This window comes from Pelmatolapia mariae, linkage group LG9 (genome assembly GCF_036321145.2).
Source record: "Pelmatolapia mariae isolate MD_Pm_ZW linkage group LG9, Pm_UMD_F_2, whole genome shotgun sequence".
Classification (NCBI taxonomy): Eukaryota; Metazoa; Chordata; class Actinopteri; order Cichliformes; family Cichlidae; genus Pelmatolapia; species Pelmatolapia mariae.
The window spans coordinates 27582427-27600392 of NC_086235.1; the positions used below are offsets into that span (position 1 = coordinate 27582427).

At 41.1% G+C, this 17966-nt stretch overlaps 3 protein-coding genes across 4 annotated transcripts; 1 reads left to right on the plus strand and 2 right to left on the minus strand.

Moving 5' to 3' along the window:
• Positions 1 to 577: 577 nt before the first annotated feature.
• On the plus strand, positions 578 to 4783 carry LOC134634422 (UDP-N-acetylglucosamine transporter TMEM241 homolog). 2 transcript variants are annotated; one of them, XM_063483615.1, is made up of 15 exons: positions 578 to 772; positions 1181 to 1227; positions 1403 to 1480; positions 1575 to 1656; positions 1777 to 1854; positions 1991 to 2016; positions 2105 to 2156; positions 2231 to 2279; positions 2497 to 2542; positions 2672 to 2707; positions 3020 to 3054; positions 3702 to 3771; positions 4044 to 4137; positions 4254 to 4318; positions 4586 to 4783. In XM_063483615.1, the coding sequence occupies exons 1-15, from the start codon at positions 701 to 703 to the stop codon at positions 4647 to 4649; spliced, it is 894 nt and encodes a 297-aa protein (XP_063339685.1). In that variant the 5' UTR covers positions 578 to 700; the 3' UTR covers positions 4650 to 4783. The 2 variants fall into 2 exon arrangements, with proteins under 2 accessions (XP_063339685.1, XP_063339684.1); XM_063483614.1 differs by having other exon boundaries at positions 1988 to 2016; positions 4586 to 4782.
• On the minus strand, positions 4585 to 12638 carry rbbp8 (retinoblastoma binding protein 8). The gene is made up of 19 exons (XM_063483240.1): positions 12624 to 12638; positions 11555 to 11684; positions 11401 to 11443; positions 11209 to 11304; positions 10855 to 10946; positions 10576 to 10648; positions 9046 to 9227; positions 8866 to 8961; positions 8706 to 8776; positions 8518 to 8585; positions 8124 to 8412; positions 7844 to 8009; positions 7640 to 7728; positions 6072 to 6189; positions 5843 to 5983; positions 5688 to 5730; positions 5498 to 5585; positions 5275 to 5416; positions 4585 to 5121 (listed from the first exon to the last, which is right to left on the minus strand). The coding sequence occupies exons 1-19, from the start codon at positions 12636 to 12638 to the stop codon at positions 5024 to 5026; spliced, it is 2040 nt and encodes a 679-aa protein (XP_063339310.1). The 3' UTR covers positions 4585 to 5023.
• A 167-nt stretch (positions 12639 to 12805) lies between these two features.
• fam168b (family with sequence similarity 168 member B) lies at positions 12806 to 17820 on the minus strand. Its single transcript, XM_063484030.1, has 7 exons — positions 17680 to 17820; positions 15546 to 15637; positions 15358 to 15441; positions 14910 to 15052; positions 14613 to 14811; positions 14405 to 14529; positions 12806 to 14321 (listed from the first exon to the last, which is right to left on the minus strand). The coding sequence occupies exons 2-6, from the start codon at positions 15613 to 15615 to the stop codon at positions 14417 to 14419; spliced, it is 609 nt and encodes a 202-aa protein (XP_063340100.1). The 5' UTR covers positions 15616 to 15637; positions 17680 to 17820; the 3' UTR covers positions 12806 to 14321; positions 14405 to 14416.
• Between the last annotated feature and the right edge of the window lie 146 nt (positions 17821 to 17966).

A 17966-nucleotide genomic window follows, 5' to 3' on the forward strand; every position in this document is an offset into this window, starting at 1 on the left:
TACAATGATTTTTAATGTGCGCAGACCTCACAAGCATTTTGAGGAATAGGAATACAGCAGCTGGATTTTTACTATGGTAAAGGAGCCCAAAATCCTCTACAATGCAACTAGGTTAGGTACGTTATTAGGCCCAGATTAGGTTTGGGACGTGGTTTTAAAAGCTTAAAAAAACCTTAATGGAGAGCAATTTCTTCTTCCACCAACTGACGTATTATACACACACAAAACCGCTAAATAAAAGAGCACAGCACATCACCAGAGACTGTCATCATCCAAGTCACACCCTCAAACCAAAACAATCAACATACAGCATGAACCGTCCTTTCTGCCACAATCAGGCCGATTGCAAAATAAGGACAAAGTAAGATACACACAAAATGGAATTTATCCCAAATCCAAATGCAACAAATTTACAATGATTAAAAAAGGACAGAATAAATAAACAATAGTATCTTATCAGTGTACATGTGGTGGTAAACTTGCTGTGTGTGGGACACACAGACAGCGCAGTGAACGATCTGCCCATGCATAGACGATCTCGGTGTGCCTGCGTCTTGACGCGTCATGTGTGGTGACAGTGAGGGAAGTTTCCGATCCTGAGAGGTCTTCAGTTTGAAAAAGGAGCCGCTGTATTAAAAGCGTTATTATTTTTGTTGGTACTTCTCATCATGTCCCAGCTGCAGCGTGTCTGCAGACCATCATGCAGTGGAGGAGACACGTCACCGGCCTCGCTTTTAGCCTTGTTTTTGTTGTGTCATATTTCACGAACAAGGTGGGTACCAGCGAGGATACGAGTCAAAATTTTTAGTTTGAAAAGGAGGTTACTGATTTAGAGATTCCTCGGAGATGCTTTGAGTAATCCCAGGTGAATCCATCCAGACAAATCAGCTGTGTAAAGGGTAATAATCGCGCTTGGTATCAGGGAGTAGAAATAAGTGCAGGAAGTGCACAAAGACAAAGTGTGAATAGGATCCACAGTTATGCCGAATTGAAAACTCGATTATATCACATAGTTAGAGTCGTGTTGTATCCCATACAGATTTATAGAGACATCTGTACAAACCTAATTGGCAGACTTTTAAATGGGTTTTGGCGGGAGTAATGAAGCATCTCTAGGGAAATGATTAATACCACACTGCCTGCATTTGAAATGAGTTCACTATCTTCTCTTTTTTTGTAGTTTGTCCTGTCAGTGTTAAACTTCACCTATCCAACCTTATTTCAAGGGTGAGTAACTGAAAATAAATATTTGTGAAGTGACTCTTCTTTGAGGAGAATACATTTCAATAAATCTAAAAAAGTAAAAGGAATTATTCATTAGTTTAATTATGCACCCTGTTGTGTGATACCTGAATAACCTCGTGTTTGTTCTCGCTAACACGACCAAACTGCACATTTCCAGATGGCAGACATTTATTGGAGCTATCCTGCTTCTAGTGTCTGGAAAGCTGGGATGGGTGGAAATAAACCGCATCACCAGGTACTGTCACTGCACTGCTTTCTGCAGGGTTTGATATTATACTGCCGCGTGGGAGATTTCCACACGATCCACGTGCTCTAATATTACATTACAGATCTGCGGCTCTGTCCTGGCTTCCGGGCTCCCTCCTATTTGTGGGGAACATTTACGCTGGTTCCCGGGCATTATCACGTTTAGTAAGTGTACAGTTCACTTAAAATAACATCGCAGATCGCTGCAGCATTCAATTCGCATTCATGTGCTGATTTTTCTTGCTACTGTGACAATCTTGTTATAAGTGTGTCTCCTCCACGCAGGACATTCCCTTCTTCTTCACTCTTCAGAACTGCTCTCATGCCGTTAGTTACATGATCTTCAAGGTCATCCGCAGAGAGGTAAGTGCGCTCACCACCTGCTGTAAACTGATATGTTCAGTCATGTGCTTCACAGTCCTGCTCCTAATTGTGTTCATTGGAAGCAAATGGCAGAAAATCAGCATGTGTGCTCTCTCTGCTTTTTGTTTTTTAGCAGAAGACACAGTGGCTGAAATTTATCAGGTATGGATGTTTTTTATTATTTTTTTTAAAAGAGATTCACACATTTCACTCAACAGCCTGACTGTAAACGTCCCTCCTTCTCTTCCAGCCTATGCCTCATGCTGCTTTCAGCCATCAACCTTCCTTTTTATGACCCTCAGGTAATTAACAGTCCTGGCTCCCTTATAGCCGGTGCCGTAGATCAAGTTAGTTAGTATGTGTCTTTGCCTTGCAGGTTGACCACAGCGGTTACCTGTGGGCCGTCTGCCATCTCGCCTGTGTTGGTAAGTCTAATATCAAAAGATGATAAAGAAAAGCAAACACTTTTAACTGTGAGAAGAATGATGATGAAGATGTCTGAGCCTTGAGTGATAAGGCCGAGAGTTTGAGGCGATGTTGTGTTTGAGCTGAGAGTCGTTTTTGCCCTAAGGCTTAAATCTTTTAATGGCAATAAACGACTGCAACAACAGCAGAAATTGAAACAACAACACTGTTTTGCAGGTGCATATAGGGTCTTTCAAGTTCACTACAAGTCCGTCAGCCTGAGGTGAGTGAAAGCCTTTGATGGGCGCACATGAGCGCGTTCCTAATCTAGCATGCGGTGCAGTTTCTCAGCTTCAGCTTGCTCTGCTGCACATCAGAGGCTGAAGACGCTGCTTTTGTGATTTGATTGCAGTGATCTTGAGCAGCAGTGCATTAACTACCTGTTCAGGTAAGATTCAAGTCTAAATAGTTTCATCTGAGGCTGAACCTTAAATCTTCTAACGTGAGAGTATTAATTTACTTAAACTACGTGTAAAGAATTGTGATAAACCCAAGTGTTGATGCGTTAGACATGATCCAAAAAAGCTTATTAGTTTCCTATTTCGACTGCCATTCATAAGTCTTAAAATTAAGGGTCAGTATACGGGATAGTGATGTCTAAGTTATTCAGTCGGATTCATTTCAAACCTTTAACCTTTCACATTAAGCAGATTTAGATATTATCAGTGCCTACTTATAGCTTCCCCCCTTTGAACAACAGTGTGCTGCTGCTGGCTGTTGCTGCTCACCCGACAGGTACGACTGACCTCACACAGATTCTGCAAATATTCTCACAAAAACTTCTGTTATTGCTCATTTTGCAGCTCCTCTTCTACTTCTTTAGGAGCCAGCACAGCAGACCCTCCTCCTCTGTCACACCACCCCCCTGCATGTCCTCTTTCACTACATCCATGGATCTCCTCTGAGGTCTTCCTCTTTTCCTCCTGCCTGGCATCTCCACCTTAAAAACTCCTTTGTCCAATTTGTCCACTGTCTCTTCTCTCCAAACCGCTCAACCTGAGCTGTCACTCTGCCGTGCTAGTTTAACATCTTCAACCTCCACTTCCAGCTCTGCCTCCTGTCTTTCTGTTACTAACACTGTCTCCAGCTCATTTTCATATATATGTGTGTATATATTTATATTTTTTTATCATAGGACTCCACTACTATAGATTTGCATGAGTTAGTGGATAAAATCCTCACGTCCTCTAGGCACAACAACTGAAAAAAAGAGTCTTCTGAAGCAGTGAGAGCAGTCTCAACCCTCTGATTTACATGCACAGGGATCATTGATATGCTGACCTCATTATTTGAAACTTTGACTGTCCAACTGTGAAACACAATTGAAGTCATAAAAAGCAACACGTATGACATGTAAATTTAGGCCTCTTGTCCCTGTGCAGGTGACCTCACGGGTGCCTTGGAGTTCCCGTCCCTGCAGTCGCACACATTTCACTGTGGCTGCTGTGCCAGGTGAAACCATCAGTTTTCTCTAATATTGATTGCATCGGTGTTGGTTAGCAGTAAAAACAAGCTGTCATCCTTTGAGTTCATATCAAACTGAAGCCTTCAGAGTCTGTTCTAATTATACTTGGTTATAAAATAAGTAGATCTTTGTTAGAAAGTTTTAAATAACGACATATTCAGTGTGTTTATGTACAAGGACTCCTGTTCCAGTTCTGTAAAAGGTTTAATAGGACAGAGGAAGTTTGTCCTTCTTACTGGTTGTGCGTCTCACTTCACAGCGCTCTGCTGGGCTTTTTGCTGCGGTTGGCTACAGTCAAATTAAAAAGCGGACTGTCCTTTGAACACTTTGGGGTTTGGATCTTTTTATCTAAGGTGACTTAACTCTTCAGATATATTAAATTCATGTAACACACAGTTCATCAAACACACACGTGTTGATCGTCAAAGTCAAACTGATGCGATTTACTTGTTGGATTATGTCCTGTCAGGTTACTGCCATGCTCCTGTCTCCATTTATTTTCTCTGTGAACTCTAATCCTTCGTCTGTTTTGTGGTAGGTACCAAACTTTTCTGTTTCCAGCTCATTTCAGTACAGAAACAAAAACAAATGTTCATTTTCCATGCTTCAGATTTCTGCTTCTGTCTTGTTTGTTCTAACATGTTGTTTGTGAACATTTGTACGTGAATTCTTCTCAGTTGTGGTTTTAAAAAGCTGCAGGTTTATGTTCAACTTTTAATGCTTTTTGTTTTCCAGTTTAATACACGTTAAGCTCGTGACGCTGGATTTTTGACGAAAGCCCTGATCTGTTTTTGATTGCAGTGTGGTCGTCAGTCACGTCGGAGAGGCTCTGCTGATCTATTCTGAGAGGGATTCTCACGTGTGACGAATTTCAGCACTTTAGACGAGTTCACCTCAAATGACTTTTTCTTTATTAACTGGGAATGCAGATTCTATTTTTCTACATTCATTTTATAATATTGTCTATTATCTGATCTCCTGACCAAATAAAAGTTTGGTACAAACTGTCCTTACTGCACTGGGTCAGAATTTAAAGGTTTGCATATTATTACTTACTTATTTGTCATTTGTAGATGAACTGTGACAATCCCAACACTCCATAGCTACACAATTATTTATTCATCCAAACTATCCACACAAAAAACATTTAAAAAACAAAACACAAGTCAAAAAGACTGAAGGGGAGAAAGGAAACAACGTCAACCTTCACAGCATCAGCTCTTTTACAGATGGACATTTTTATTTCTCCTCCTTGTTTCGCTTCGGTGAGAATAAAGCATTTAATGGCTGCCTCCTCCGTAAGCGCGCCTCAGGATTCTTCTCTTCTTTGATGTAACCTACGACAGAGGACACATCTTAGTGTTAAAGACAGTGCAATCCTCTCTCTTGCACTGAAAAGCATGAGAGGATGAAGAACGGTCCTGCTGAGAAATAGGTTCAAATGTTTTGCCCTTACTGCTTTAATCTACAGTGCATAACTGTTAAATTACCTCTCTCAATGCACGTTTGTGTTGATGGGAATCCAACTTCCCAGAAGTTTTCAGGTGTGCATGGAGGAACGTACAGGAAACGATGCCTTGAGCAAGCAGACAGCTTTTTCTGTTTTTCCTCCTCTGGCAGATGGGCGTAATACTGCAGGTAAACAGTTATTTAAAATAGGATCAGTGTCAGCAGTGTGTGAGTTTTATTCAACTCTGTACTCAGAATACTTACAATTTCACATTCCTTACAGGTAGTGCCCTTCAGTTTTCTTCTCTCATCCTTTTTGCGAACGACTGCTACATGTGCAAACGCTGGGTGTCTAATCCAGAGACAGATATAGGTTATGGAAAACTGACAATGTCTGACCAGCAAACATGATCATCTTCAGGTAAACACCTGAAAAGGTTGATCAGTTTCTTACTGTGCTTTAGACTGGCATGCACTGTCTTCAGGAGGATCTTCTCCTTATTTGGAGAATTTAGGGAAACAAAAAACAGGGTTTACCTTACGAATAGATATATGAAAATACTAATCTAGACAAGATTGCACACATTTTCTTTTAATCTAAAAGCTCACCAATGGCCTCCTCTTCTTCATCATCATCACTGTCACAGGGCTGGCTCTGGCCTAGATGTGAACTGTTGCAAGATTTGTACTCCCCGTAAGCCGTAGTGTCGAACATCATATCCAAGCTATCATTTGCTTTTTCACCGAGTCCTTGAAGTAGGGACAGTTGAGATCACTAACAGTTTTAATCAGCATATTTTAAATATTTTAGAAAAAGAGTCTTGCAGTTTATATTCACCGAACACACTGTCTCCTCTGTCTCGATCCTTCTCTCTTTGACGCTGAAGTAAGCTGTGACTGACCCAGGTGCAGTCTGTATCTGCCATCTCCACATGATGCTGCTGCTCATCCATTTCCTGGAACACACACAAAACCTGTGTTAGAGACTCTTACAATGATGTGTCCAGATGAATAGATTTAATTTAAATAATGTTAAAATGATGAACGCTCACATTAAATAGGGACACAGTTTAAAATAATGAGGTCAGTATATGTACTAGGGCTGCCACAAACGATTATTTTGATAGTCGACTAGTCACCGATTATTTTTGCGATTAGTCGACTAATCAGATCATGCATCCATTGGACTTAAAACATACAGCTTATTGCACCAGCAGCATCTGCTCTTATATAACTATCATTAGCTTACAGCTTTAAGTGTTTAAGGTATGTGCTAACTAAAAATAAAGACAAGATGATAGTTTATTAAATTTTAATGAAATTTGCAGATTGCTTCGGTTAAGTTTAATAAACTCCTTGCTATCTAAAATATAACAGGACACCGGAGTATATTCTCGAGCATCTCACACTTCTGATAATCAGTTGTCTGCTTGATGTTTATTCAGCTGTGTAAAAACTATAACTTTAATCTCAGCCAAACTGATTTACTCAGGAACAAATAAAATACTAAAAAAAAAAAAGTCAAACAATAACATTTTTAAGTTATCTAAGTGACTTATATATCATGTTTAACCTGAGTAGCGAAAGACGGCGGTGGGTATGAAAACGATTTGCCCGGAGTCTGGTATTCTCACCGGCTCTAGTGAGCCTTGCCCCCGGCTAGCTATCGAGCTAGTGGGTAACAGACGTCTCCGAAAACGTCGGAGCGCTTTTGAAAATATGTGATGTCTTGATAAACTGAGCAGATACTTGAGGTTTACACAGTTACATTCTCGCCTGAAAATATGCTAAACATTTATTTTGTAACCCAGAAACAATAATAAGAGTAATATTAAAACTAATTAACTGCCGCCATTGTTGGAAACTGAGCAGGGCCGCACTATGAATTCTGGGACACAGCTTCTTCTTCTACTTCAGGGTTTAACGGCAGCTTGCATCCTTGTACATGCAGTGCTGCCATCTTCTCTTTCAGTCCGTTATTACACTCTTGAATCCTACTACTTATTCCTGCATCTTTTGGGATCTTACAAAGCTTCAAACGACACATCGACTATTAAATTAGTCGTCGACGATTTTGATAGTCGACGTAATCGTGACTAGTCGACTAATCGTGGCAGCCCTAATATCAACAATCTTTATTTATAGAGCACATTTAATATGTACAAGTAACCCCCGTGAGATAAAAACTCAGGCTTCAGATCAACCTCAGCACTCGCATTTCAGGCAGTTTTTTCTACTCCCAGGTCTGGATGATGTTAATAAGAGAGGATATTTCTAATATGGCCAAGCCCAAAGGCCCCGAGCCAGCTTACAGTATAGTGAATGCACCTTGGGCAGCCCCTCAAAAGAAAGTGTGTTTAAAGGGAGGGTGAAGGTTGTTCAGCAGAGCAGCTCACGTGACTATACCTCGTCTCCTTTCCACTCGCTGTCGTACATGGACAGAGCGAGCGCGGGATCGATGCTCCATGTAGGCTCCACTGTGTGCTTCCTATCAGCTGGAACACACAGCCACATTCAAGTTAATTGAATATTATTGAGGAGCATTTCAAACTGTACAACAATCAGAAATATCCACATGTCCTTCAAATGACTTTGCTGAAGAGAAATCACCGTCTTTAGCTTCACGCTGGCCTTGTGAAGCATTCAGATCCTGCAGAGGGGTTCTTTTCTTCCCATCTGCATCCAGTTTAACCTTCATTTTTGGCTTCTTGAAAGCAGGACTGCTACAAGAAGCGCTTGGCTTTTGGCTGGTGCTCATATTATGTCCTGACTGTACCTGTGTGATATAAAAAGCACTTTGAAACTCTATATTTCTGTCTTACATTTAATTAAACAGCCTGGACACTAAACTTGGTTAAAATTTGAAAATGATGTTACTGCCTTCTCTTGCCTTCCTATCTAGTAGCTCCTTCTTGATGCTTGGATTGCTCACAGATATGGCAGTCTGGCTGATCTGTTCACGCTGTAGGTGTTCGCCTTCCTCCTGGTTGTCCGCGTCTTCTTGGAGTCCTCGTTGACTGCGTTCCTGTACCTCTGGACTTCCCTCCTTCACCCGTTTTGCCCTGCACACACTGCCGCCTTCTGCAAACCATTTGATGCGTGGGAGAAGAGATGGGGACCCTTTAGATGTTGAGTCTGGACTGTGCATCAGTGTGGATGAAGAGGAGGAGAAGCAAGGCCTTGAAGAGGGAAACAAATATAACTGTAGCACCGAACTGTTATTTTTTTTCTCTTTTCCACATGCAGGTGTCTGCCACAGCAGAAGATGATATCTCAATGCTTACTTTAAACGAACTTCCTGCTTCCAGAGAGTGCTGAAGTTTCTTTGCTGGCTTGGGGCTTTCCTGAGATTCTAAGGTGAGAAAGAGAGAGCTAATCTGTTTGATCACACCTAAGATTTGTTTTTATTAAAGCGTGATCACATTACATTTTTATTAGATCATCATTTGTTTCAAATCCTGCTTACACACACCATCTGCTGCTTTTCAATAAGTTCAAGGCCACAAGTTTCTGCAATTGCTGCCTCATCTTCAGTCACATCGTCTGAAAAGGGAAACAGACATGTTAACAGCAACACCTTTACAGCGCTCATGATCGCATCTACGGAAGACCAATAATGGATGAAGTCATACTTGAGATCTGCGACGCGTCCATTTCACAGGTGTTAGGGACGAGCACTTCTGCTCTTCCAGGATTCTTTGTGGCACCGTCAGGATCTTTGTATAGCTCTTAAAAAAAGAATTTATATTAGAAAACTGGTTTGTGTCTTCAGACAGGTGACGAAAGAGGAAGCTACTTTAAAGAGGACTGACCATTGAAGAGCGAATTATTAGACTGTGGTAGAGGCACCTCTGCATAGCGCACACGCTTCATTTGGTTGTTATTTTTCTGTTTCTTCAATCTGTTTACCACAGGCAGTGAGCTGGGCAAGATCGGGGAGTCTGGAATAACGCCCTCTTCCTGTTCTGGGGGTGAGGCCTCCTTGGATTCAGACCTGAAAAGAAAAGCACACGTGTAGTGCTTCACTGGAAACTGAAACTTTAAAACTTACCGAACCTGAACCTACAGGCCTCCTGTAGGAGGGAAATTTATTTTCCCAAGGGGCCACAGAAGAAACTGGGGCTGTTAGCACCAAAAAGCTTATAAAGACATAAAAATAATAATACTGAGTAGCAGCTTGGGAAAATGTATTGTTCACTCCTGAAATGTCTGACCAATGTAGGTGATACACATTTTTATAGAAGTTTTAATTCAAGAGGTTTAACAAAAGTATTGCACTGTTTACAGCTATTTGCAGGAATCATAACACAGTCCCCCATTTTATATATTTAAAATCTATTAAGTATCTTTTCACTGGAACTTTTAATATGAGGTTAAAAAATTAATTAATTAAAATCTGGGCGCAAACGGAAGAAGCCATAAAAACAAAATAAACCTATCGGAGCAGTAGAATAAACTTGCATTTGTAAAAAGAATAAATGCACAAACCAGGCTCAGCAACACCAAAACACATGAAAGACAACTGAAGACATCTTAAGTACATGAGCGCAGTGGATGATTGGCTAAGAAAAACCCGTTCACAAAATCTAACCAAATGAAGAACAGTCTATGTGAGACAGATGCATCAATGTCAAGATACACCTTGATGAGTAGACTGTGCAATGCTCAGAAACTGTAAAAAAAAAAATAAAATACAATAAAATAAGAAAGCAGGGGTTACATCTCAGACTCTACAGGTCTCAGTGTGTAAATGTTAAAGTTCATGACAGCACAGTCAGAAAAAGATGAACAGAGATGGCTTATTTTCAGGAGAAAGCGGCTTCTCTCTAAAAAGAACATGAAGGCACAGCTTAGGCTCACAAACAAACCACAAGACCTCTGGAACAGATGAGACCAAACTGAAGAGGTGTACGTATAATGCAGAGGGATGTGTTTGGCAAAACCCAAATACATCACCACAAAGCACGATGGTGGAGTGGTGATGATTTGATGTGTCTGAGTCATCCAAGAACTCCCATGTATACTAAAGTATTCTAAGTCATCTGTCTGACAGCTAAAGCTTGGCAATAACTGGCTCATGCAACAAGACAATGATCTGAATCAAAGCAGCAAATATACATTCAACAGACTAGCTGAAAAACAGAAGAGTCAGGGTGTTGTGCAATGGCCCAGTCAAAATCCAGACCTCAATGAACTGAAGCAAGTCTGTAAAGAGTAGTCAAACTTCCTCCATGATGCGAGATACTGATAAACTTGAAAGTACTTCAAGTTATTGCTTTAATTTTTTAAAACATTTCTCATATTTTTCTTGTGAACAAAAACAGTAATGCAACACAGCTTACCGAGAACTCTTCAGTTTTTGCAGCTCAGCTCGCAGCTTATTGTTTTCATCCTCCAGCAGGTTTCTTTCATTTTCTGAGGAACAAAGGTTTGCAAAGAACATGTTTTTCTCTGTTCTTAAACAAACTGAGAATCTTTTAGGGTTTTTTCACAGTCATTCTAGTATATTACACGTCATATTATATAACATACTATTGTTGTGAAAGATTGCATCTGCATATGTGTATGCACATCAGAGAGGGCTATTAATGGCTGTTGGACACTGAAATGAAAACACTCACTTAGTTTCTCGATAAGACGCAGATTCTGCTGCTGACCGTTTTTCAGGTTCTCCTCTAAGATGGAGCATCGATCACACTCTGCTGCTTGAAGCCTGGAAAGGGAAAGCACAGCTGGCAATCTTTATGTTTCACACCGTTTTAATGCAACACATTAAATCTTGTTAACTTTCAGTCTGCGGGGAATCTGAAGCATCCATACAATGAATCAGAAAAGGCTATTCTTGTCTTTGGTATCATGTTGCTCCAGTTAATGTAACAGAGGTTCAACAAGACACATATATTCCAAACAAACAAGCATTTGCTACAAAGGGAATAACAGTGGAGTGCACGTGCATTCATCTTTGGGTAATTTACCTTTCCTCCAGGAGAGCCATGGCATCCTGCAGGTTTTTATTTTGCTCCTTGAGCTGCTGGTTGCGACTGTAAAACACTTCAAGCCTCTGCGCATCTCTGTAGAGGACAAACACATCACTTTACCCTTCATACATAACTTACTAAGACTCAAGTGTCCTTCTCATTAAACGCAAAGTGACACAACATACTCACAGGCAACGTTCCTTTTTCAGCTTGCTTACTTTTGCTTCCAATTCTAGAAACAGCAACAAGTGCAATGATGACATGTGTTTTCATTCAGCTTCTGAACTTCAGATTATAGATATGAAAGCCAGCATGAACGAGGTGAGATCAAACTGTCAGTTACCCTGAAGTGCATTTTGGTGACACTCTCCAAGTTGCCTCCACAAGCCTTCAAAGCGATCAGCTGATTTGGCTGTCCCGCTGCTGCTCCTGTCGTTTCCAAAACTATCTGTAAGCGTCTCTCTGCTCGCTTCCTGCCAACGCAAATCAACCGTGTTTGTTTCCGTGTTTGCCTCACAACAATAAATTCATTCTTTCAGCTCATTTTAGTGTTGCTTAATGTTAATTCGCACTTGTCAATGTGAGCACGGGAAGTTAAATGTTTGACTACTTCAGCTTTGCTACAAGGTGCGCGCAGACGATCGCATAAACTTAGTGCTAATTAGCTAAATAATAATAATAATAATAACTTTCACCCCCTCAACACTCACATGTTTACTACTTATTGTTTGTTGACTTTCAGAACAAGCATTAATAAAACTTCACCTCTGTCTTTTGGCTTGTTCTCCCACCACTTAGACTACAATTAAGAAATAAATGCAAAGTTTAGACTTAATGACACGAGCTCACGAGAAAACTGCCGCGAACAGACTCAGACTTACACCGACACGTCTAAAGAATAAAAACTAGGATATTCTGTCAAAGAGAAAAATGGTTAGAGTAACGTTTAGCAGTACAGTACCATGTTTGAGCCATACAGGCTACGGCTTGACCATAACAAAATCCAAATTCGCGCGCCGAACTGCAAGATGGGAAATCTTCTTCTTCGTTTTCCAATTTAGGTAGGAAAGCTTTGACGCCATCCTCTGTTAAACAGCAGCCAGTAGTTTATACTACTACTTCTCTCCAAACAGCAACTAACAACAACAACAATAATGATAATAATTTCATAAAACAAAATTTTAAGTAAGTTACAGAAAGTTGTTTGACTTGACCTCAATTACCAGTGAGTAACTTTAAGAATAAAATGTCTAAAATCTATAATATAGAACAGAGCCATGGGGACTAGAGTACAATATCATAATCAGAACTGTGTAAAAGTCCTGAGTCGGCCCTTGTTTCTTTATATTTTGAGTTCCAGGTTTAAAATACAAATTCTTCCACCGACAAGGTGATTCCCAAAGAGCCATTACCTGAAAATTTGGCATGTCATGTGGTCGTAAAAAAATGGTCATACCAAATATTGCCTTTCAAACCGGTTTGAATCGTCCAACATATTATATATTTTGTTTCATGTTCTTCTTTATTTTGTCATCATTTCTAGCTGCCCCAACACACCCAGTGAGAAGACATGCACAACACAGGTTATTCTTATATTTGTTTTTATTTTTGGTCTTTCTTTAGAATACAAAACAGCAACCAAAGTCACAAAAATAACATTTACAAAACATGTTTAACTGAGGTGACCGAGGCAACATAGAAAAGCATGTCTGAAACAGTGACATTGGTGGATTTTTAGCCTGGAGACTTGAGGTAAGACAGCGAGCGATGTCGGAAAAAGTCAAATATCTTTTACAAACCGTTTGGAATTAGTGCCTTCATTCAGTAGTGCTATTCACAAATGGAGTTTAATATCATTACGGTGCCCTAACATGTCCACGTTGAGCGGTGATTTAATGATGTAGTGCTTCAAATCTGCCTAAGAGTAAATTCTTTAGAATGACATGTAAGTCTAAAATTCTAAGCATGTTGCACTGTATGGCACCATTCAGAATGGTTTCCGTTCGAGTCCCGCTCTCACACGCACGCACGCGCACACACACACACGCACACACACGCACACACACACACGCACACACACACACACTTCCTGCTCATCCACTCTTATTAAATGGGTGCAATTGACTTCTAATAACTTCCTATATTTGTTCCCCACCAAGAACACTTCTGGCTAAAATAAGTGAATACATCATATATCACCCAAGCAGGAGCAGCTTCAGACTTTTGGGGAAAAAAAGAAAGAAACTGAAACACCATTTGTTTAAAAGAAAAAAAAGAAAAAAAAAAAAGAAAGTTTAACAGGCCAGAAAAAGTAAAAGTGTTGGAATGGCCACCAGTCACAGAGGCACAAACTCAAAGTCCCATCTTTTGTTCCTACAATACAAAAATGGTAAGACATTATGCAAACACTGCATCACTGAAAGAAAACGATAAAAACCACTTACCTAAACACAAAGCGGTGAAAAATAGTACAGTTTGGCCCGCGATGGACGGCGCAGGTATGTTTTTGCATGAATAAACGTTTCTCGTCTTTTTTTTTTCTTTCACATTTAAGACATAGTCACTGGTGATTCAGCATTGCAGATTATTACTCTTTTTTTTTCTTAGTTCCTTTGGATTTGTGCCTTTTATTGAATTTGCATCTGTCACAGCAGGGAAAATTGAGCTAGCATTAATTTGTAAATCTATATATACACATGCATTCAACATCATATTTAATCCCCCAAATTAAAGAGAAAAAAACTATTCCAAACTCCTTTTTCACTACATACGAATTTAAACTATAAAAACCTGCATGAGAGTCCACATAGAGTTTGCATGGAGGCTTTGCAGTTTGACGTGAGATATGCAGCAGGTTTGTAGAGGTGCTGGCGCTGAGGGGGTGGGGGCGTGGGGGTATGGAATGCAGCCTTATTCCATTAATAGGGGTTGTGGGGATGGGCCTATTTGTCACCCCCTGCTTATCCAAATGGGACTCTATGTAGTTGGGTTTTAGATTCACATTATGCTGGAAGAAGAAGAATTGGTAGCAGACGCTGCCAGGGCGGGGCAGGTCGTCACCACGAGAGAAAAACACTGGAGTGTGAATGCATATCTACCATCTTCCGGACCTGCAGAGAGAACACCGGGTGTAAACGTAAACCTTTAATCTGCACCTTTGACCAAACTTGTGATCCTTTTAAAACATACTCACGCTTCTCTCTCTTCACCACTGCGGGGGCACGTAGCTGTAGCTGGGTGTGCCAGGAGGCCGATATGTGGGCATCGTGACTGGGTGGGGAGCGACAGGCGCTGGCGATGGAGTTGTCAACAAAGTTCCTGAGAAGTGAAAGCCACAGGTAAAACTACAAATCGAACACATTTGTATCCTGGATAAGATTCAATAAACCGCTGCAGCTCACCAGCTGACATGGCCATAGTGGTGCCGGCTACCATGCCCATGGTGACACCGTTGTTGCGGGGAGGAGGGATAGGCGGGGCATACATCGCTGCAGGCATCCCATTGGGCTGGACCACTGTCGTGTGATGGATGACATGAGGCGGTGGAGCATACAGAGCCTGTGTGTAGTAAGGGCCTTGTTGTTGTGAAGGTATTAGTGCCTGGTGGACAAACAACCACACGTTACAGCTCAAGCACTGAGACTGGATGAAGAGGGGCAGCGTGTTATTAAAAATATACACATACAGCAAGGACTGACCTGTGCATAGGGGTTCTGTTGGGGGTAGGTGCTCCTGACAGGGTACACAGCAGTTGGGTAGGGGTTTGGGGAGGAGGAGTACGGTGGGACGGTCCCTGTGCTGGGAGAGCAGGACACTTTGAAGGGAGCACTTTGAGCATAGCCTGGAGAGGGAGGAAGACGGCTCATATTAGGGCCGTTTGCTCTGGGACAAAATAGCTGAAGCTTGGAAGAAACACTGGCTGTGCAGCTCAGTAAAACAGGACCCTCATAGAAGAGAAGCACACACACTTTTTAGGGTTATTAAGAGTCTCTTTGGAACTTTTATTCTTTATTACGTTATGTTTATAATTAATTCAAATCAAGAAGTCAGCTGTAACAATTTGACTCTTTTGAAGTGCATCAGGAAGATGTGTTTCAAGACCTATCAGATAAACTCCTGCAGATTTCAGCGTTACTTTCTTCTCACCGTTAGGGAAGCCTGGGTTTGCTCCTGCGTAGATGTTGGGAGTGTACACTGGAGCAGCTGCTGCGTATCCTAGAGGAAATCCAGCTGCCAAAACCAGAAACAAAACAAGAATATAATAGTATTCTCAATGCTGGGAGATATTTTCTTGTAATTATGCTTGTTTCTTAAACCACTATGCTTCAGGTTACCTGGATAACCTATACCCTTAGTGTTGGTAAAGGGGACCCCTGTTGGTGCAGGGCTGTATACTGGGTTCATTGTGGCTGTCTACTTGCAGATGCTGTAAATAAGAGAAGCACAGACAGGTTGGAATGATGCAATCATGCATGGAAATCAACTGCTGATCTGTGTGCCAGCAGAGCTCTTGTGGAAAGGATGGGCATGCGAATATGAAGCTTTCTGTTACTGTCGATTGTGACCCTGTTGTTCCAAAAACAGCACAGTGATTGTGAAAAGACTCCTCAGAATGTTTAAACAAAACCTTCAGTTCTGCTTTCAGAAACCTTAAGCATGTAAACTGGTTTGGTGTGCTTTCTTTAGAGCTTAGACTTTGACATACTCTCCATTTATTAGACTGCTGTTACTGTAGCTTTCCCATTCGTCACATTTCATTACGTTTATGTCATCGCATGTGCACAAACTACTACTTTTACCCAACGACACAGCTAAAAGGGATCACAAATAATAACCGTTGTCCCTCAGTGAAGACTGACAGCGGTCTGCATGATATGACCTTGCAAGGTCACGGTAACAAAAAAGCGAAGACTAGACTAATAAGCATTTTCTGATATTGTGTGCCGACATGCACCTATTACAGTTGTATTGGCATTACTATATATTCTGTTTGATATTAAACATAACACAGAGAAGGTGCTTGCACTATTTTTAAAAATGGTGTCAACATGGTTCCTAATGCTCTCAGCACTGTCTAAAGCAGAAAGAGAGATGAGCGCAACTAGTCATTGTACAATGTTCGTGAGCAGTTTGTAAAAGACATTTTTGGAAAATTAATACACTCAGCTAGACCTTTCATTTTGCATTTTTGATGCCATTCTGTTGTTCGGGTCAAACCTTAAATTTAACAAGGTGCTATAAACATTCCTCAGAGATGTTACTCCACATTAACATGACGCTATCTCCTTCTCTCCATCTCACTCTCCTCTTCCTACCATGGGGTCTCGATCATGAGTTGGCTCTGCTCTCGGCCTCTAGAATTCCCTCCCAGCAAATATCCGTATCACTAACTCTCTCTCGCATCAGAACATCTCTTTAAACTGTGTGTAAGGTGACCTCGAATGTTTTGAAAGGCGCCTGAAACAAAATGCATCATTATTGTTATTACATTTTACAGCTTTCTTAGCGCATTTCCCGAAGAAACCTTGACTTTTGCTTCCCATGACGGACCCTGGGTTGATTTTAATGCATCTATGCTTCCACCTAGCGGTAGCTAAGAAACGTGAGCATGAAAAACAAAAACACAAAAAACCCTTCCACCTCGTTACAAGGTGCTCATTCAAAGTGAATGGACTCTGGTAAATATAAATTCACAATTACACTTACTCGGGTTGCTATAAGCACAGTCACGCTACAATTGAATCCAGATTTAACTCCAGTTTATTTGATAGGCTGACTCTTTATAGGAAACTGAAATTAATCAAAACTTCTAATTTTCAAAGAGAGAGAGAGAGGAACAACATAATTTAGCAATTCGGCTTTATTTGTGTTACTTTAACTATACTCTTTCACCCAAACACAGTGGACGACAGGGGCGAGAGAGGTGTGAAGCTATGCGTTTCTGTTTTTTTGGGGGGTTTTTTTTTTCTTCCTGGAGGTTTTCTTAGACTAAAATCTAAATACGTGCTGCTCATCGGTAAGTCTTAAAGGCTGCTTTCGCCTTCCAAGCACAAACCCTCGGCAGTAACATGTGCCTTCTCAAAACATGACGTTCGATACGTCGCCTGCAAAAATTAAGATGGCAACCTGAAGTAGAAGAATTTGGAAAGGTGAACGCAGCGGGGCTTTGTTACCATCAGCTAGCTTAGCTCACAAGCTTCACGATCTTCACCACCTGCAGTTAGCCTAGCCTGTTTGTCGTCGTAGGTGAGCGTTGCTTTACACGCTGACCCGCTAATCACCTGTCTGACCGCGCAAAGCCGCCGGAGTGTCCCCGGACAGCAGACAGATGGGGGACAGCTCGTCAAGCAGGCCGCATAGCACAGGAGGCAGGCAGCCAGACAGCTGTGTCCTGCGGTGCAGCCTGTCCCGTTACCAGATAACACGCACATCTTTCTGTCCCGTTAACAAAAACCCACAACAACTTACTGTTAGCTGCTCTGATCGTCAGTTAGTCACCTCCTCCGGTCTTGTGGGTTAAAATGAAATAAAGCTAACTGCTGTTTTGCTCCCAGATGCTTTGCTTAACTCTTTTGAGCACCCCGCGTCACTTCCGTGGTGTCACGTGGTATACAAATTAAAAAATAAAATAATATACTATACTTTATATAAGATACCGGTTTTGTTTTCTTTCAACAACGTGTAAATCTCATGTTAAACAATGAAAACACCAGTAGTTCTTTTTAAATTATCATCATTAGTTTTCCGTCAAACAC